The sequence below is a fragment of the Charadrius vociferus genome, unplaced genomic scaffold (genome assembly GCF_000708025.1).
Source record: "Charadrius vociferus isolate BGI_N301 unplaced genomic scaffold, ASM70802v2 scaffold259, whole genome shotgun sequence".
Classification (NCBI taxonomy): domain Eukaryota; kingdom Metazoa; phylum Chordata; class Aves; order Charadriiformes; family Charadriidae; genus Charadrius; species Charadrius vociferus.
This window is the reverse complement of record NW_009661368.1, coordinates 4,432,630-4,445,216: the sequence shown is the minus strand read 5'-3', so window position 1 is coordinate 4,445,216 and position 12,587 is coordinate 4,432,630. Positions and strand designations below refer to the sequence as shown.

The following is a 12,587-nucleotide window of genomic DNA, read 5'->3' as shown; positions in this document are numbered from 1 at the left end:
CCACTGTAGGTACTGGCACGTGAGCATCAATCCATCAGCTGCTACAGGCTAACTCCTGGCGTGCAGAGTTAACACAAATCCAATGCCAGGGCTATGGCCCTCTTCTCTAGTCATCGGTGGGGTTTTCTAACACACAGGTGTTAGATAGTTGGGGGTAGAAAAGTCAGATGACAGCACGCTAGATGAAGCATGTTACGGATAAGAAGTGCATTTTTCTTGTGGTTGAGCAAAGCCAGTGTTTTCCTAATTGCAGATGAAGAGACAGAGACACACAGAGTGGAAAGTGACTTGATGAGAGTCACAAAACAAAGTTAAGAATAGCTTTTCTGAATTTAGTTTTTGTTTAATCACCTGACTGTACAGCCTTTCTAATGTCTGGGATGAATACTTACAGTGTTGTTGCCCATCTCTAATGTTGTTCCCATGTTTCAGTTGTATTAACGTTTCTTCTCCCTTTTTCAGGGAAGGCTAAGATATATGCTGTTCTTGCTGCTGTTGTTGCTGCACAGTACAGACTCTTTCTATGTACCCGGTGTGGCTCCTATCAACTTCCACCGCAATGATCCCGTAGAAATAAAGGTAGGATGAACTTAGATGGAGCTGTTAGTCTGTTTGGTTTGGGTTTTCTTGTGGTTTGAATTTTTCCTTCTTTATATCATAGCAGCTAATTGGGACTAGAAAGTCAAATTTGGGGATGCTGTTAGTAAATTCTGGGGACAGATATTTCCTCTTTTTCACAATGTTTGTGTAGGATGTTGAGGGTGAGCAGCCCTCAAGCGGTCACTGTCATCATCTTACCTTGCAATTCCCGACATGATTCTTTTTTTTGCTTCTGGTATCTTCTACCAAATTCCTTCTGCAGTTGCACCAAAGTCCTCAAGATGTTGCTCTATTTGGGAGAAGATCCCTCTTTCTTACTGTAGCTTTGAAGTGAATTTAGTCAGAGACTTTTCTCCAGCATTATACTGACTCCAGAGTGTTTTTAGAGGGTGGGCCTTTAGGTGGTACGTGAATGGTAGAATAAAGAAATGGTTTGAATCAGACCTTTTTCAATTTTCTTTTCTACCCCATTTGCTCGTGTTGTGTCTTCAAGTCAAGTGAAACCCATGATAAGCCGTTTCCAAGTGCAGGCATTTGTCCTTGGGTATTGCAGATCTTACAACCCAGGCTTGCTAAAGAGCTGTTCCTGCGCAGTGTAGCCGGTAGTGAATGATGGACCTGCTTCACCCGTACGGGAGGAAGCCAGGCTTTGTTTCCAGACATCAGCAATTTATAGCCCATTTAATTTATTTTTCTAAAGCTGTGGCCTCTGTCTCAGCAAAACCCAGCACCCTTGGGGATGCTGAGGTTGGCTGCTCCCATGTGAAGCACAACACAATTTGCTCTCTGGCCACAGGCTGCCAGACATAGGCTATTTTTAAGCAAATGAGACTTGCCTGTGGCTACAGTAAGCTTCCCAGAAGAAGGGGGTATTGGAATGGCTGTTCTCAAAGGGATTTCATGAACCAAATGCTTCCTCAAGTGATAAGGCAAGTCAGCATGTTTGCCAGTACTCTTCCAATAAATGAGCTTGGCTGCATTACAAAACACTTCTGTTTTTCGGAGCAACTCTGGCCTTGACTGTCATGGTATGTCTCTGCACTTCCCTTGTGCCATTGGTTTGTGGGAACTCTTCTGAAATCTTGGGGTTTTGTCTTCCCAATCTGATGGCTCTCTGACTTTCCTTACAGAGATAAAAATTGTTGAACTATTCATATCACTAGAAGCCAGACCTCTAGGTCCAGTGTGACATGATTTTTTTTTTCTTTTGGAGGAGGAAATAACTGCAGTCTTGTATGAAATGTGACTCTTGAATTTCTTTTGAGCTCTTTTTTGTTTCTTAGGACTCTACTGAGTCATAAGTTTGTGAAACCAATCCACCATGCTTCTTTCTTCAAGTGTTTCTCTGTCTGTGAATGAATTGCTAGTAAATCGTAGAGAATGTACAGCTAGGAATTGTGCAAAAGGAAGGGAAGCTAGAGCTCTCCCAGGAACATCTGTCTTTTTTTGTTTGCTTGTTTTTTAAATTTTATTTATTTAACAGCTTCCCAAAATGAGCTTTATGGGAAGTGTCTTGAAGCTTTCTGGCTGATGCTGAGATGACAGGAAACTGTCTGAGTTCTTTCGTGGAGATAATCCTTCTGTTCTTCCTCCAGGCTGTGAAGCTCACCAGCTCGCGAACCCAGCTACCATATGAGTACTATTCGTTGCCCTTCTGCCAGCCCACCAAGATAACGTACAAAGCTGAGAATCTCGGTATGTATCTGTGGAACAGCATGTTCCCCACCAGTAAGTGGGCTGCCATTTATGAACTGCGTGAGGGTATGTTTACAGGAGTAAAAGCAATTGCAAATGTCATCTATAATAAACTGTTTGTGGAGAGCCTGCTTTCTCTAATTAGTTACGTGCTGGCTGTTTGCAAACTAGGATGTCCATATATTGGAAAGAGGAAATGCCTTTCCTGAAGGAGGGCATGTAACCTGCTTGATACTTCCAACAAACTGTCCTTCAATCTTATCTTTGCATCTGTGGTAACAAAGGAGACTTGCTGTTGTCATTCCAGCTGTACGGTACACTGCCAACCCAGTGGCAGGATCAGTGGCGAGAAGCCTGGCGGTCTTCAACCCTGCCCTTATTTTCCTGTTTTCCAGGTGAGGTTCTTCGGGGGGACCGAATTGTAAATACACCTTTCCAGGTTTCCATGAACGTGGAGAAGAAATGTGAAGTTCTGTGCAACTTTCCCAATAAGCCAGTCACTCTGACAGTGGAGCAGAGCAAGCTGATCGCCGAGCGCATCAGGGAAGATTACTATGTCCATCTGTGAGTCATCTCGAGCATGGGTTTGTGTCAGTGGGGATTCTGTGTTGTGGACGAATTTGATCTGAAATCTGTGTTTTCAGCATTGCTGATAACCTCCCTGTGGCAACACGGCTGGAGTTTTATTCCAATCGTGAGGAAGAGGAGAAGAAGAAGGAGAAGGATGTGCAGTTCGAGCATGGATACAGGCTTGGGTTTATGGATGGTAACAAGGTAGAGAATCCAGATGCTGTTTGAGGGGTGCCTGGAGGAGATCTGGGTGTCTGTCAGAGGGTGTCAGAAGTCCACCAGAGAGTGTCAGAATTGGGAATGCAACCAAAAGGTTTTATAAAGACTGAAAATACAAGAGAGATGTCTCTTATTGGAAGAAGGGGGCGGGTGCTGGACTACTGGTGTGATAGCCAGGAGTCCTAGCCTTGCCTGTATAACGTTATACATACTCATGCAGTGTTTTCCCCTCAGCTGATCAAAGGCAACGTACCCCAAAGGCTAGCTAATCTTTGACGGTCTTAAAGTATCATGTATTTAAAAAATATTCAAGTGTTTCTTGGAGGAAAAGCTGCTTAAGTTTGCAAATGGAAACTTAACACGTGTATCTCTGCAGATACTTTCCATGATTGTGTGCCCTAAGATTAGCTGTTTAACTTAACAGATGCATCTGTTTATCATACTCAAGTGTTTGGTTGCACACGCAGCTCTGATCGCTTGAGCCTAAGTTCTTGCGGGTGAATGAACCTCCTGTGCCAGCTTGGGGTCGCTGCACTTTGTTCACATAATAGGTGATGCAAGAGCCTTTTGAAAGTACAAGCTTAGGGCAGCTGTGGGCCCCCACGGAGTCTGGGTAATGTATGTCTGCCTGGTGGAAAAAGCAGACAGGAACCTCGGGGTTGTAGCTAGTGAGATCTTTCCAACTTAAATTTGGTGATTCTGCTGCCACTGAATGCATGGTTGAGACGTGAGATATAGCGATATTTTCCAGGTCAGAAATAGACCAAAGCGTTGTCCCTGATGCCTGGAGTGGTTGAGGTGTTATCTTTTCAACATCTCTGTTCTCTCCTCTTGTTCTTTTAGCCTTGGAAAGTGTTAGCCTGATTTTATTCTGTAGTGCAATGCATCTGGGAACAGTTGGAGTCTGTAGTTTTCGGCACTGGAGCTGCTTTCTGCAGTTGTTGCTTCTAAACTTTGCCTGTTCCTCCCTTAGGGTACTAACATTTTAATTAATGTCAATCTGTTTTAGTTCTACCTGCACAACCACCTCTCCTTCATCCTTTACTACCACAGAGAGGATGTGGAAGAGAACCAGGAGCCCACCTACAGGGTTGTGCGCTTTGAAGTGATTCCCCAAAGTATTAAACTAGAAGGTGAGAGACTTTTCAGGAGGGGAGGAAAGGAGAAGAAGGCCAAGAGGTGAATGTCACTGATGTGTCAGGGTGCCAGTTGTTGCTTCCGTTATGGTCTCCAGGCACAGAAATGAGGGAGTCTGAATTGTAAGAACAATAAACCCCTTTGTTATTAAGGAATTGCCAAAACCAGAGAGATACCATTGAAATGCAATCCATGGAAAATTAATTCATATAAAAAGATTGGAGGTTAGGGTTTAGGAGTTGAGTTTTTCTGCACTGTGTCATCTAGCATGAAGTGTGCACGGCATCTGGCTCTTATTGTGGCCCAGATCTCCCCTACGGGGACACTACATGCTAGTCCAGAAACCCACAGAATGTTTGGAACTGTTCTAGATGGATTGAATTTTAAAAATAATGGTTAGGAGGAAAACACTCCTACCTCAGTGAGCCCAACATGAAACAGGTGTCTTGAAGGGAAGTTGCTGATCATGTGTATCATCCCATGCAACTCTCTTCTGGCAGCAGCAAGCTTTGTTGGAGAGGACTTGGTTCTCAGCGTATCATGTGGAATAGAGGATTTGTTCATGATCTGGATCCTTGGCTTCAGAGCCTTTGGCTTTTATCCTTCCAGCCTTATGCCTAGCTTTCCTTAAAGTTTGTTAACGGTGCTCCACTTCTCATCCTAGTTTTGCAAACTGCAAAGCAGGTGAGAAAGGAATGAACGCTTCCCCTGCAGTCATTGCAGCCCAGTGCCTTAAGGGTACTTGGGGCCAGGATGATCGGTGGGAGAGGTGGTGCCTCAAGGGGAGGGCTGACCTAGCGTGTCCCATGTTTTCCCCTACAGACTTGAAAGCTGATGAGAAGAGTATGTGCACCCTGCCTGAAGCTACAGGCTCTGCCCCTCAGGAAATAGATCCTTCTAAAGAGAACCAGTTGCTTTTCACCTATTCTGTCCACTGGGAGGTGAGGAGTTAATGGGAAGCTGGCTGGCAGCTCACTACCCCTGCGTGGCTGGCAGTTGGTGCTCCAAGTGTCTGTCACAGAGGTGTTGTGGAAGACATTGGGAATGTGCTGAACTTTCTGAATGAGAAGAACTTTACTGTTCTTTCAGGAAAGTGACATTAAATGGGCTTCCCGCTGGGACACTTACCTGACCATGAGCGATGTGCAGATTCATTGGTTTTCTATCATTAACTCGGTTGTGGTCGTCTTTTTCCTTTCAGGTGAGTGAGATGTGTGGGGTGAAGAAGGCTTTACCATTAATCTGCGGGGAACTTTAAGCCTCAGCTGCAGGTGGCTCGATGAGGATGTGGCCGTGTCTGAACCTGATCAGAAGGGGTGGGAAACAAATGTTAGCACATAAAATCTACTGGTGCGGGCAGCGCCCCATGGGGTCAGACAGTTATTCACTTCTGCTCTCTGACTGGGGTAGTTGAGAGAATAGAATGTGGTTAACGCACGTCTTGCATCTCCATATTTAAGGAAAAAAAAAAAAAAGGGAAAGCCACAGTGCAGGGAAAGCACAGTTCCTGCTGGAATGCTGCCTTCCCTACTCCATGGGTTTTTGTTTCTATCTTTGCTGAAGGCTCAGAGGAATGGCTAATGACTCAAGGCCTCCTCTCCCAGTCGGAACTGTGTGTTGGTGGGAGCCATGTAGCTGCACAGCGTGAGAGCAGCACAGCCATGTAGGAGCCTCTGAGCTAAACTCAGTTTGTGCTTGTTTTCAGGTATTCTCAGCATGATCATCATCCGGACTCTCCGGAAGGACATTGCCAACTACAACAAGGAAGATGACATTGTATGTGTTTGTTCTTGGGGCTGGGATCAGAGAGGGAGGGAGGCACAAATGAGGAAGGTCTAGTCTGAAGACTTGGATGTACTGTCTTTTTCCTTGCCCTCGTTTTGCTTCAAGTTCTGAAGATGGGAGGGGTGGTTCTGTCATGTGCTGTCACAACACCTTTGGCTTTCTGTGTACAATGGCAGATTACCAGCTCAGATGTCTTCAGACCGAAGTAATGACTACAGATATTTCCATAAATGTGGGCACTGGCACTGGCAGTTTGGGTCTGAACTGTTTTAAGCCCAACAGGAAAGAAGTTTAACTAGAGTGATAAAGTTCTGTAGAAGAACTGGATACAGGGAAATGAACCTTTTAGGCTGGCTGTGATAGGACATTCATTTCCATCATTAGACTGTATCTAAATACCTTCTTTTCCTGCTGTTGCTACAGGAAGATACTATGGAGGAATCTGGTTGGAAGCTTGTGCATGGAGACGTCTTCCGGCCTCCGCAGTATCCTATGATCCTCAGCTCTCTCCTGGGTTCTGGAATTCAGCTCTTCTGTATGATCCTGATTGTCATCTGTAAGTGGCACATGTTTGATGGGGTGGCCATAACGAGAAGCGGAACAATGCTCAAGGGCATTTGTAGCTCCCATTGACTTCAACCTATGCTCAGCATAGCTTGAGTGAAGTCGCATAAGGATGCTTCCTGTTGTGGGGCTGATCGAGGCAATAGACCTGTGCTCAGCATTTGAGTTTCTAGATAGCGTTTCCTGGCTGAAGACACCTGTTTGTGTTTATATTGCCTGTTATCAAGATATGAGCCCTGGGTGATAGTGGGCTGTGAGACTTTTGCACGTGTGCCTTGCCTTCTGAGCTGCACCTGCTGAAATCTCTGGGGAAATTGAGGCTAAAGCATGGTCTATAGCTTGAGATCAAAGCTGTGGCTTCCTCTCTCTGGCCAGTGCTGGAGGCTGTGGATGCGTTCTGCTTTGAAGGAAATGAGATCTGTGCAGAAGGCAGAGATTCCAGGCAGCTGTGGTCTGCACATGGGACGGGCCCCTGTTCTCCAGATGCTGGCTAGCACACGTACATCAGAGCTGCTGTTCTTTGTCCTTTTTTCCCAGTTGTTGCTATGCTGGGGATGCTGTCGCCTTCTAGCCGGGGTGCATTGATGACTACCGCCTGCTTTCTCTTCATGTTCATGGGGTAGGTGTCTCCACTGCTTCCCACAACAGTGCTGTCCTGCCCACCCTTCCTCTCTTCAACAACGAAAGCTAATTTTCTTTGTCCTGACTTGTTTCTGTCCAGGGTTTTTGGTGGATTCTTTGCTGGCCGCTTATACCGGACTCTGAAAGGACATAGATGGAAGAAGGGAGCCTTTTGTGTGAGTCTTGTGGTGTTCTGTGCTGTTTATGCAGGTTTGCTGATGGCAAGATGTGTGGATAAAGCTCCATGCCTGGTTGTGGATAGCTGGACAAAGCCTGGCTGTAGTGCTGAGATTTGGTGCGGACTGAGTCCTTGTAGCTTTACATAAAAGGGCAAATACCAGAGCACGTACTATAGTAAAGCAAGAGGATTGTCTGAGATCCTCCCCACAGCCCATCCCCGCTGTGCTGCAGCAAAAGAGATGCTTCCTCCACGTGTGCTTTGCCCCAGCAATGGATTCATTAAAGAGAAACATCTGTTGATTAATCGCTTGTTTTCTCTTAACCTGTGTTTGCTCTTGCAGACAGCTACCCTGTATCCGGGTGTCGTCTTTGGTATCTGCTTTGTCCTGAACTGTTTCATCTGGGGGAAACACTCCTCTGGAGCGGTAGGTACCACCTTCATCCTGGAGCCTGCTGGATGGGAGGAGGGTGAATGGGCTGTCAGGGACTTGCTCAGTTTCACAGTACACACCACAGTAAATGTGGGTGTCAGGGCAGTGGTTGACTGGAGAGTTGGTCTGGCAGGTGACTCCCCCCTCCAGGGCAGGGGAACTTGCTGTCAGCCTCACTTTTGTGACTCTTGGTGTGATTCCAGGTGCCTTTCCCGACCATGGTGGCCTTGCTCTGCATGTGGTTTGGGATCTCCTTGCCCTTGGTCTACCTGGGTTACTACTTTGGATTTCGCAAACAGCCGTATGACAATCCTGTACGGACAAATCAGATTCCCAGGCAGATCCCAGAGCAGAGGTGGTATATGAATAAATTTGTTGGGTGAGTGATGAGTGTCTTGGAAATACGGTGAGTTAAGCCCCCTCCCCTCAATCTCCTTGGATTGCTGAACATCACCTTCTGCTGGTGTCTGGACGCAGACAGGTGGCAGATGTGTTTCCTTGAGTAAAGCAGTATCAGAGACAATCTTGACAATTTTGATGTGGTATGACTGGTGCTTATAAAAGTGATACATGCTCAATAGTGGGAGCAGCTGTACCATTTACTGTGTGAAATTTATTCTAGTAATCTGGAGCTGTAGAGCTTTTTCTAGGAGCACTCCGTGTGCTTACAGGGGACTTTTAATGGCCAGACAGTTATATTATGCCGCTTATGACTTTTTTTTTTCTCGCTCTATAGGATTCTCATGGCTGGTATTCTGCCTTTTGGAGCTATGTTCATTGAACTGTTCTTCATTTTCAGTGTAAGCATTTAACCCACTTTGCTCCTGAATAGGATTCCTCTTGTGCCAAAGCTTTTGAAAGGGAGAGGGCTTCCACTGGAGCAATCTCCTATTCCTGTACTTACTGGAAGGTCTATCAGGTTCCCTCCAGGCCATTAGTTGTTGTTTCCAGAGAGAGCTGAGCTATGGGTCTCTTCAGACTATCCTTTTGCTGAAGACACCTGGAGATGTCTATGGACACCCCTTGGTGATTTGAAGGATGGTGGTAAAGATGAATGCTTACCGTAACGTTATGTCAAGGAGGGGTCCTGCTCTTAAGGCATTAACTGAGCCATTCCAGCTGCTGCCCGTTTTTCGTCTTCTATGGATGGGGAGGAATTTGCTGTTCCATTGCTAGGGAGATGGAGGGGAATGAACAAGATACCTCAGAGCTGTCTTTGGGCACCTTTGCAACCTGATTGCTCTGAAGCAATGTTGTGAAATGTATTAGAAATGCAGTTTCATCTACACGAGGCTGAGGGATTCCTCATTTTTCCTTGAGTTAACGGCTAGAATTAGTCTCATGTTCATTAATTGATCACAATAGCATGGAAACAAATTTCTGCTGTGTCTTTGTTTCAGGCAATCTGGGAGAACCAGTTCTATTACCTTTTTGGCTTTCTCTTCCTGGTGTTCATAATCCTGGTGGTATCGTGCTCCCAAATCAGCATTGTCATGGTGTACTTCCAGCTTTGTGCTGAGGTGAGATTTCCACATTTGAAGTTTTGATAGCTCAGGGTATTTGCTCCTGGAAAAGCAGAGGTCACGTTATTGCTGCTGCTCAGCAGAAATCTAGTGTGCCTCAGCTTCACAAGTGTGATTGCTCTTAACACCTCTTGACTTCAAGGAGAATTGAAGCTACTTGATTATCTGCTGGGCTGAGAACTGTGGTCTCATACCAGAAATTATGCTGGGAGCAGAGTATTTTGAGCTGACATCTCTTCCCGAAGAAACTATTTTATTCCATCCACATACAAAATGAAATGCAGGGTCAGAGGCTGAGCCGCTTTCTTCAGTAGCAGCTGCTGTGATACTGACCTGGCTTTGCTTCACTGTCAGCTTTTCATCCTCTTTGTTTGGAGACATTTTTGTGACAAAATAGTTCCCCAGCCCCAAACTGTGGTTTTCCTTTGAAGGAAAATGGGTGGTGTTCTCCCTGTCCCAGACAGTTCACAGGTCCCCTGAGACAGTGACACAGGAAAAGGAAGCCTGTGGGATAATGTTGAGGCTTTTTACCCTGTCAGGATTACCGCTGGTGGTGGAGGACTTTCTTGGTGTCTGGAGGATCTGCCTTCTATGTGCTGATCTATGCCATCTTCTACTTTGTGAACAAGGTATTGTTGTTATTCTCGTATGAAAGTGCCACCTTTCTAGAGGGGATTGTTGGATTTGGGAAGGGAAACGGAGGTCCTGGTCCTAGTCTGTCCCGATGCCAGCCCAAGGCAGCTCACCAGCCAAAGGTGCTAACAGTCCTTCCAGAGGGAAGAGAAGGTTGTAAGTGCCGGACGCCCCTGCCTGCATTACCTGTGCAGAGCAGTGTTCCCTAACCCCACCTTGAAGGGGTTCTCTTTTCAGCTGGACAAAAATTAATCAAGTGGAGGGTTTCCTGCCTTTGTCAAATACCACCTTGCAGAGGGCACTGGCTGGTTTGGGGGGTTAACTCTTGTTACTTCTGTACTTGATGTTGCTTGTTTTTTCCTCTTTTGTTTTAGCTGGATATTGTTGAGTTCATTCCCTCCTTACTATACTTTGGCTACACCGCCCTTATGGTCTTGTCCTTCTGGCTCCTCACTGGCACCATTGGCTTCTATGCAGCCTACATGTTTGTCCGGAAGATCTATGCCGCAGTGAAAATAGACTGAAGATGCACAGACCCAGCAGAAAGTAGACACCTCTGAATGCGTGTCCTCCTGGGAGTGAAGGGGACATCTTCTCCCAACTCTTTTAAGGAAACAAAATCCAGTGGGAGAGTGACAAGAGAAATAAATAACTCCTCATTTTGGAATGTAACTTTGGCACAGTGTACATGGATTCTGGGCTACTTCTGGGGGGAAAAGGGGTCTGTAGATACCTTACATTTTAACTTTATTATCCTGTTCCATATTTGAGGGAGTTTTTTAGCAGAGAGATGTCCCTCTGTGTAAGTAAACCCCCTTTTTGCTAATTCATCCTTCTTTTTTTATGTTGATGACGAATGGATTTGAGACAGCAGTGGAAACACTTGTGGAAATGTTTTCTTCCAGCCCCTAGGGTGCTCTAGGATTCAGGGAGACTCTTCAGACAAATGTCAGACTGGGTTTCTTTCCTGCCTTCATGTCTACACAGAAGAGGGAGCTTGATTGTGGCAAAATAAAGGGAGCCTAAAGGTTTGCCCAGCATGAGCCTGGTGTGCTCTGACCACGGAAGTCCTGGCTTCGGCTTGTTTACAATTTGATGGAGGTGCCATTCGGAGCCTGGGAAGTGCAATTTCACCCTGAGAGAGCTTGAGAACTGCAACCCTGAGCATCGCTTCTCCCTCCCTCCCTCCGGCCTTGGACAGCACGGGCCACTTCGGATGCCTCCACTGGAAGGGCTGAGGGAGGGTGGGATTTCCTCTCTTTTGGAAGGCGCAGCCAGCTGCAGCAGGACGTAACGTTCTGGTGGGAGTGGCGATTGTGCTGGTGCTAGAATATATGACTGGAAGGATGCACGAGGTAACTACAAGGGTTTGTTCTGTTGATAGCTCTGCTCCAGCTGTGTGAGGAAATGAGGCAGGCTTCCTTCCCGGGAACCCCACCGGGATTGCGCAGAGCCCTGCGGAGAGAAGGCTGCGACGCCGCTGCTTTAGTGCCAAGAAATCTGATGCAGTATTTGGCCTCAGCTGCCGCGAGGCGTGTGCAGGTCGTGCAGAAGGGGCTGGGAACAGAGGGAATGGCCCCGAGGAGTTCTCCTATTGCCAGGAGTGGGCTTTCTCACTACCTGCCTTGTGCTCCAGCTGCTCTTGCTGCTCTCTTCTCCTTCTCTTAGATTCTCTACCTCCAGGGAACAGAAAAAGTGTATACCCCATAGCTGTATTTTGTTCTTCTCCACAGAACGGTCCAAACCCTCTGGGATAGCCGATGTGGGCTCTTCTGCAGCAGGCTCTTCTTTTTCCATGGCTTGATTCCTGAATCAGCCCATGGGAAGCTCTTTTTAAAAGAGGTTAATTTTTTTTATGTTGGTCACTTCAATGATGTTTACCAGTAAAAACGTTCCACATTATGGTGAAGGCTCCCTCCATCCCCAGACTAGCTGGATTCAGTCAGGGCTACAGGGGAGAGGGTTTGGTTTTTTTAGTGAGATCTATGAAAATTTTGCTTTTGCTTCTTGCTGTGGTAAGCAGCAAGGTCTCCGAACGACCAACTGCCACAGGTGACACCGTTCCAACCCAGAACTGTCCAAAGCCCTCCCTGTCACCAGCACTGATGTGCATCCTTGAGGGGTTTTGGGCTTTTTTTTAACCCCAGTAGCCATAAGAGTTTCCACCAGGTCCACGGAAGGACCTGTGTCTCTTACAGACAGCCTTGTCCCTTGCGGGGATCTGGCTTCCCAGGCGGCTTGACTCCTCGGCACTGAGTCTTTTCAGCCTCGCCTAATAGCTCCTTCAGCTGCCCATCATGCCAAAGTCTAATCAGCCAGGAATCAAGGATGGAAAAAGAGAGCAGGGGGTGCGCAAGCCAACTGTGCTGTGGAGTCCTGCGTCAGTTCTGATTTGAGATCCCTCTCTGAGATTTTGGTTGATTGGTTTTTTTGGTTTGGTTTTTTTTTTTCCTGCCCCTGCCCCAGTGGAGAGGCTCAGCCAGCATTGATTTCTCTCCCTTCCCCAAAGTGTTTTCTCTGTATTCTTTGTAATTTTTAATTAATGTATGTATTCTTTGTGTCCTATTGTAAATAAATCTGCCATTGTCCCGTTGTCCTGCTCTCCTGGGTTCTCCTAAGCCATCTATTG

At 46.5% G+C, this 12,587-nt stretch overlaps 1 protein-coding gene across 1 annotated transcript; it reads left to right on the top strand.

Moving 5' to 3' along the window:
* The first annotated feature begins 468 nt into the window (after positions 1-468).
* Positions 469-10,863, top strand: TM9SF4 (transmembrane 9 superfamily protein member 4). The gene is made up of 17 exons (XM_009893394.1): positions 469-579; positions 2,196-2,295; positions 2,691-2,859; positions 2,940-3,069; positions 4,094-4,217; positions 5,044-5,162; positions 5,311-5,422; positions 5,927-5,997; positions 6,430-6,562; positions 7,108-7,189; positions 7,292-7,367; positions 7,713-7,796; positions 8,006-8,181; positions 8,539-8,602; positions 9,203-9,322; positions 9,865-9,954; positions 10,333-10,863. The coding sequence occupies exons 1-17, from the start codon at positions 478-480 to the stop codon at positions 10,480-10,482; spliced, it is 1,902 nt and encodes a 633-aa protein (XP_009891696.1). The 5' UTR covers positions 469-477; the 3' UTR covers positions 10,483-10,863.
* Positions 10,864-12,587: the final 1,724 nt, after the last annotated feature.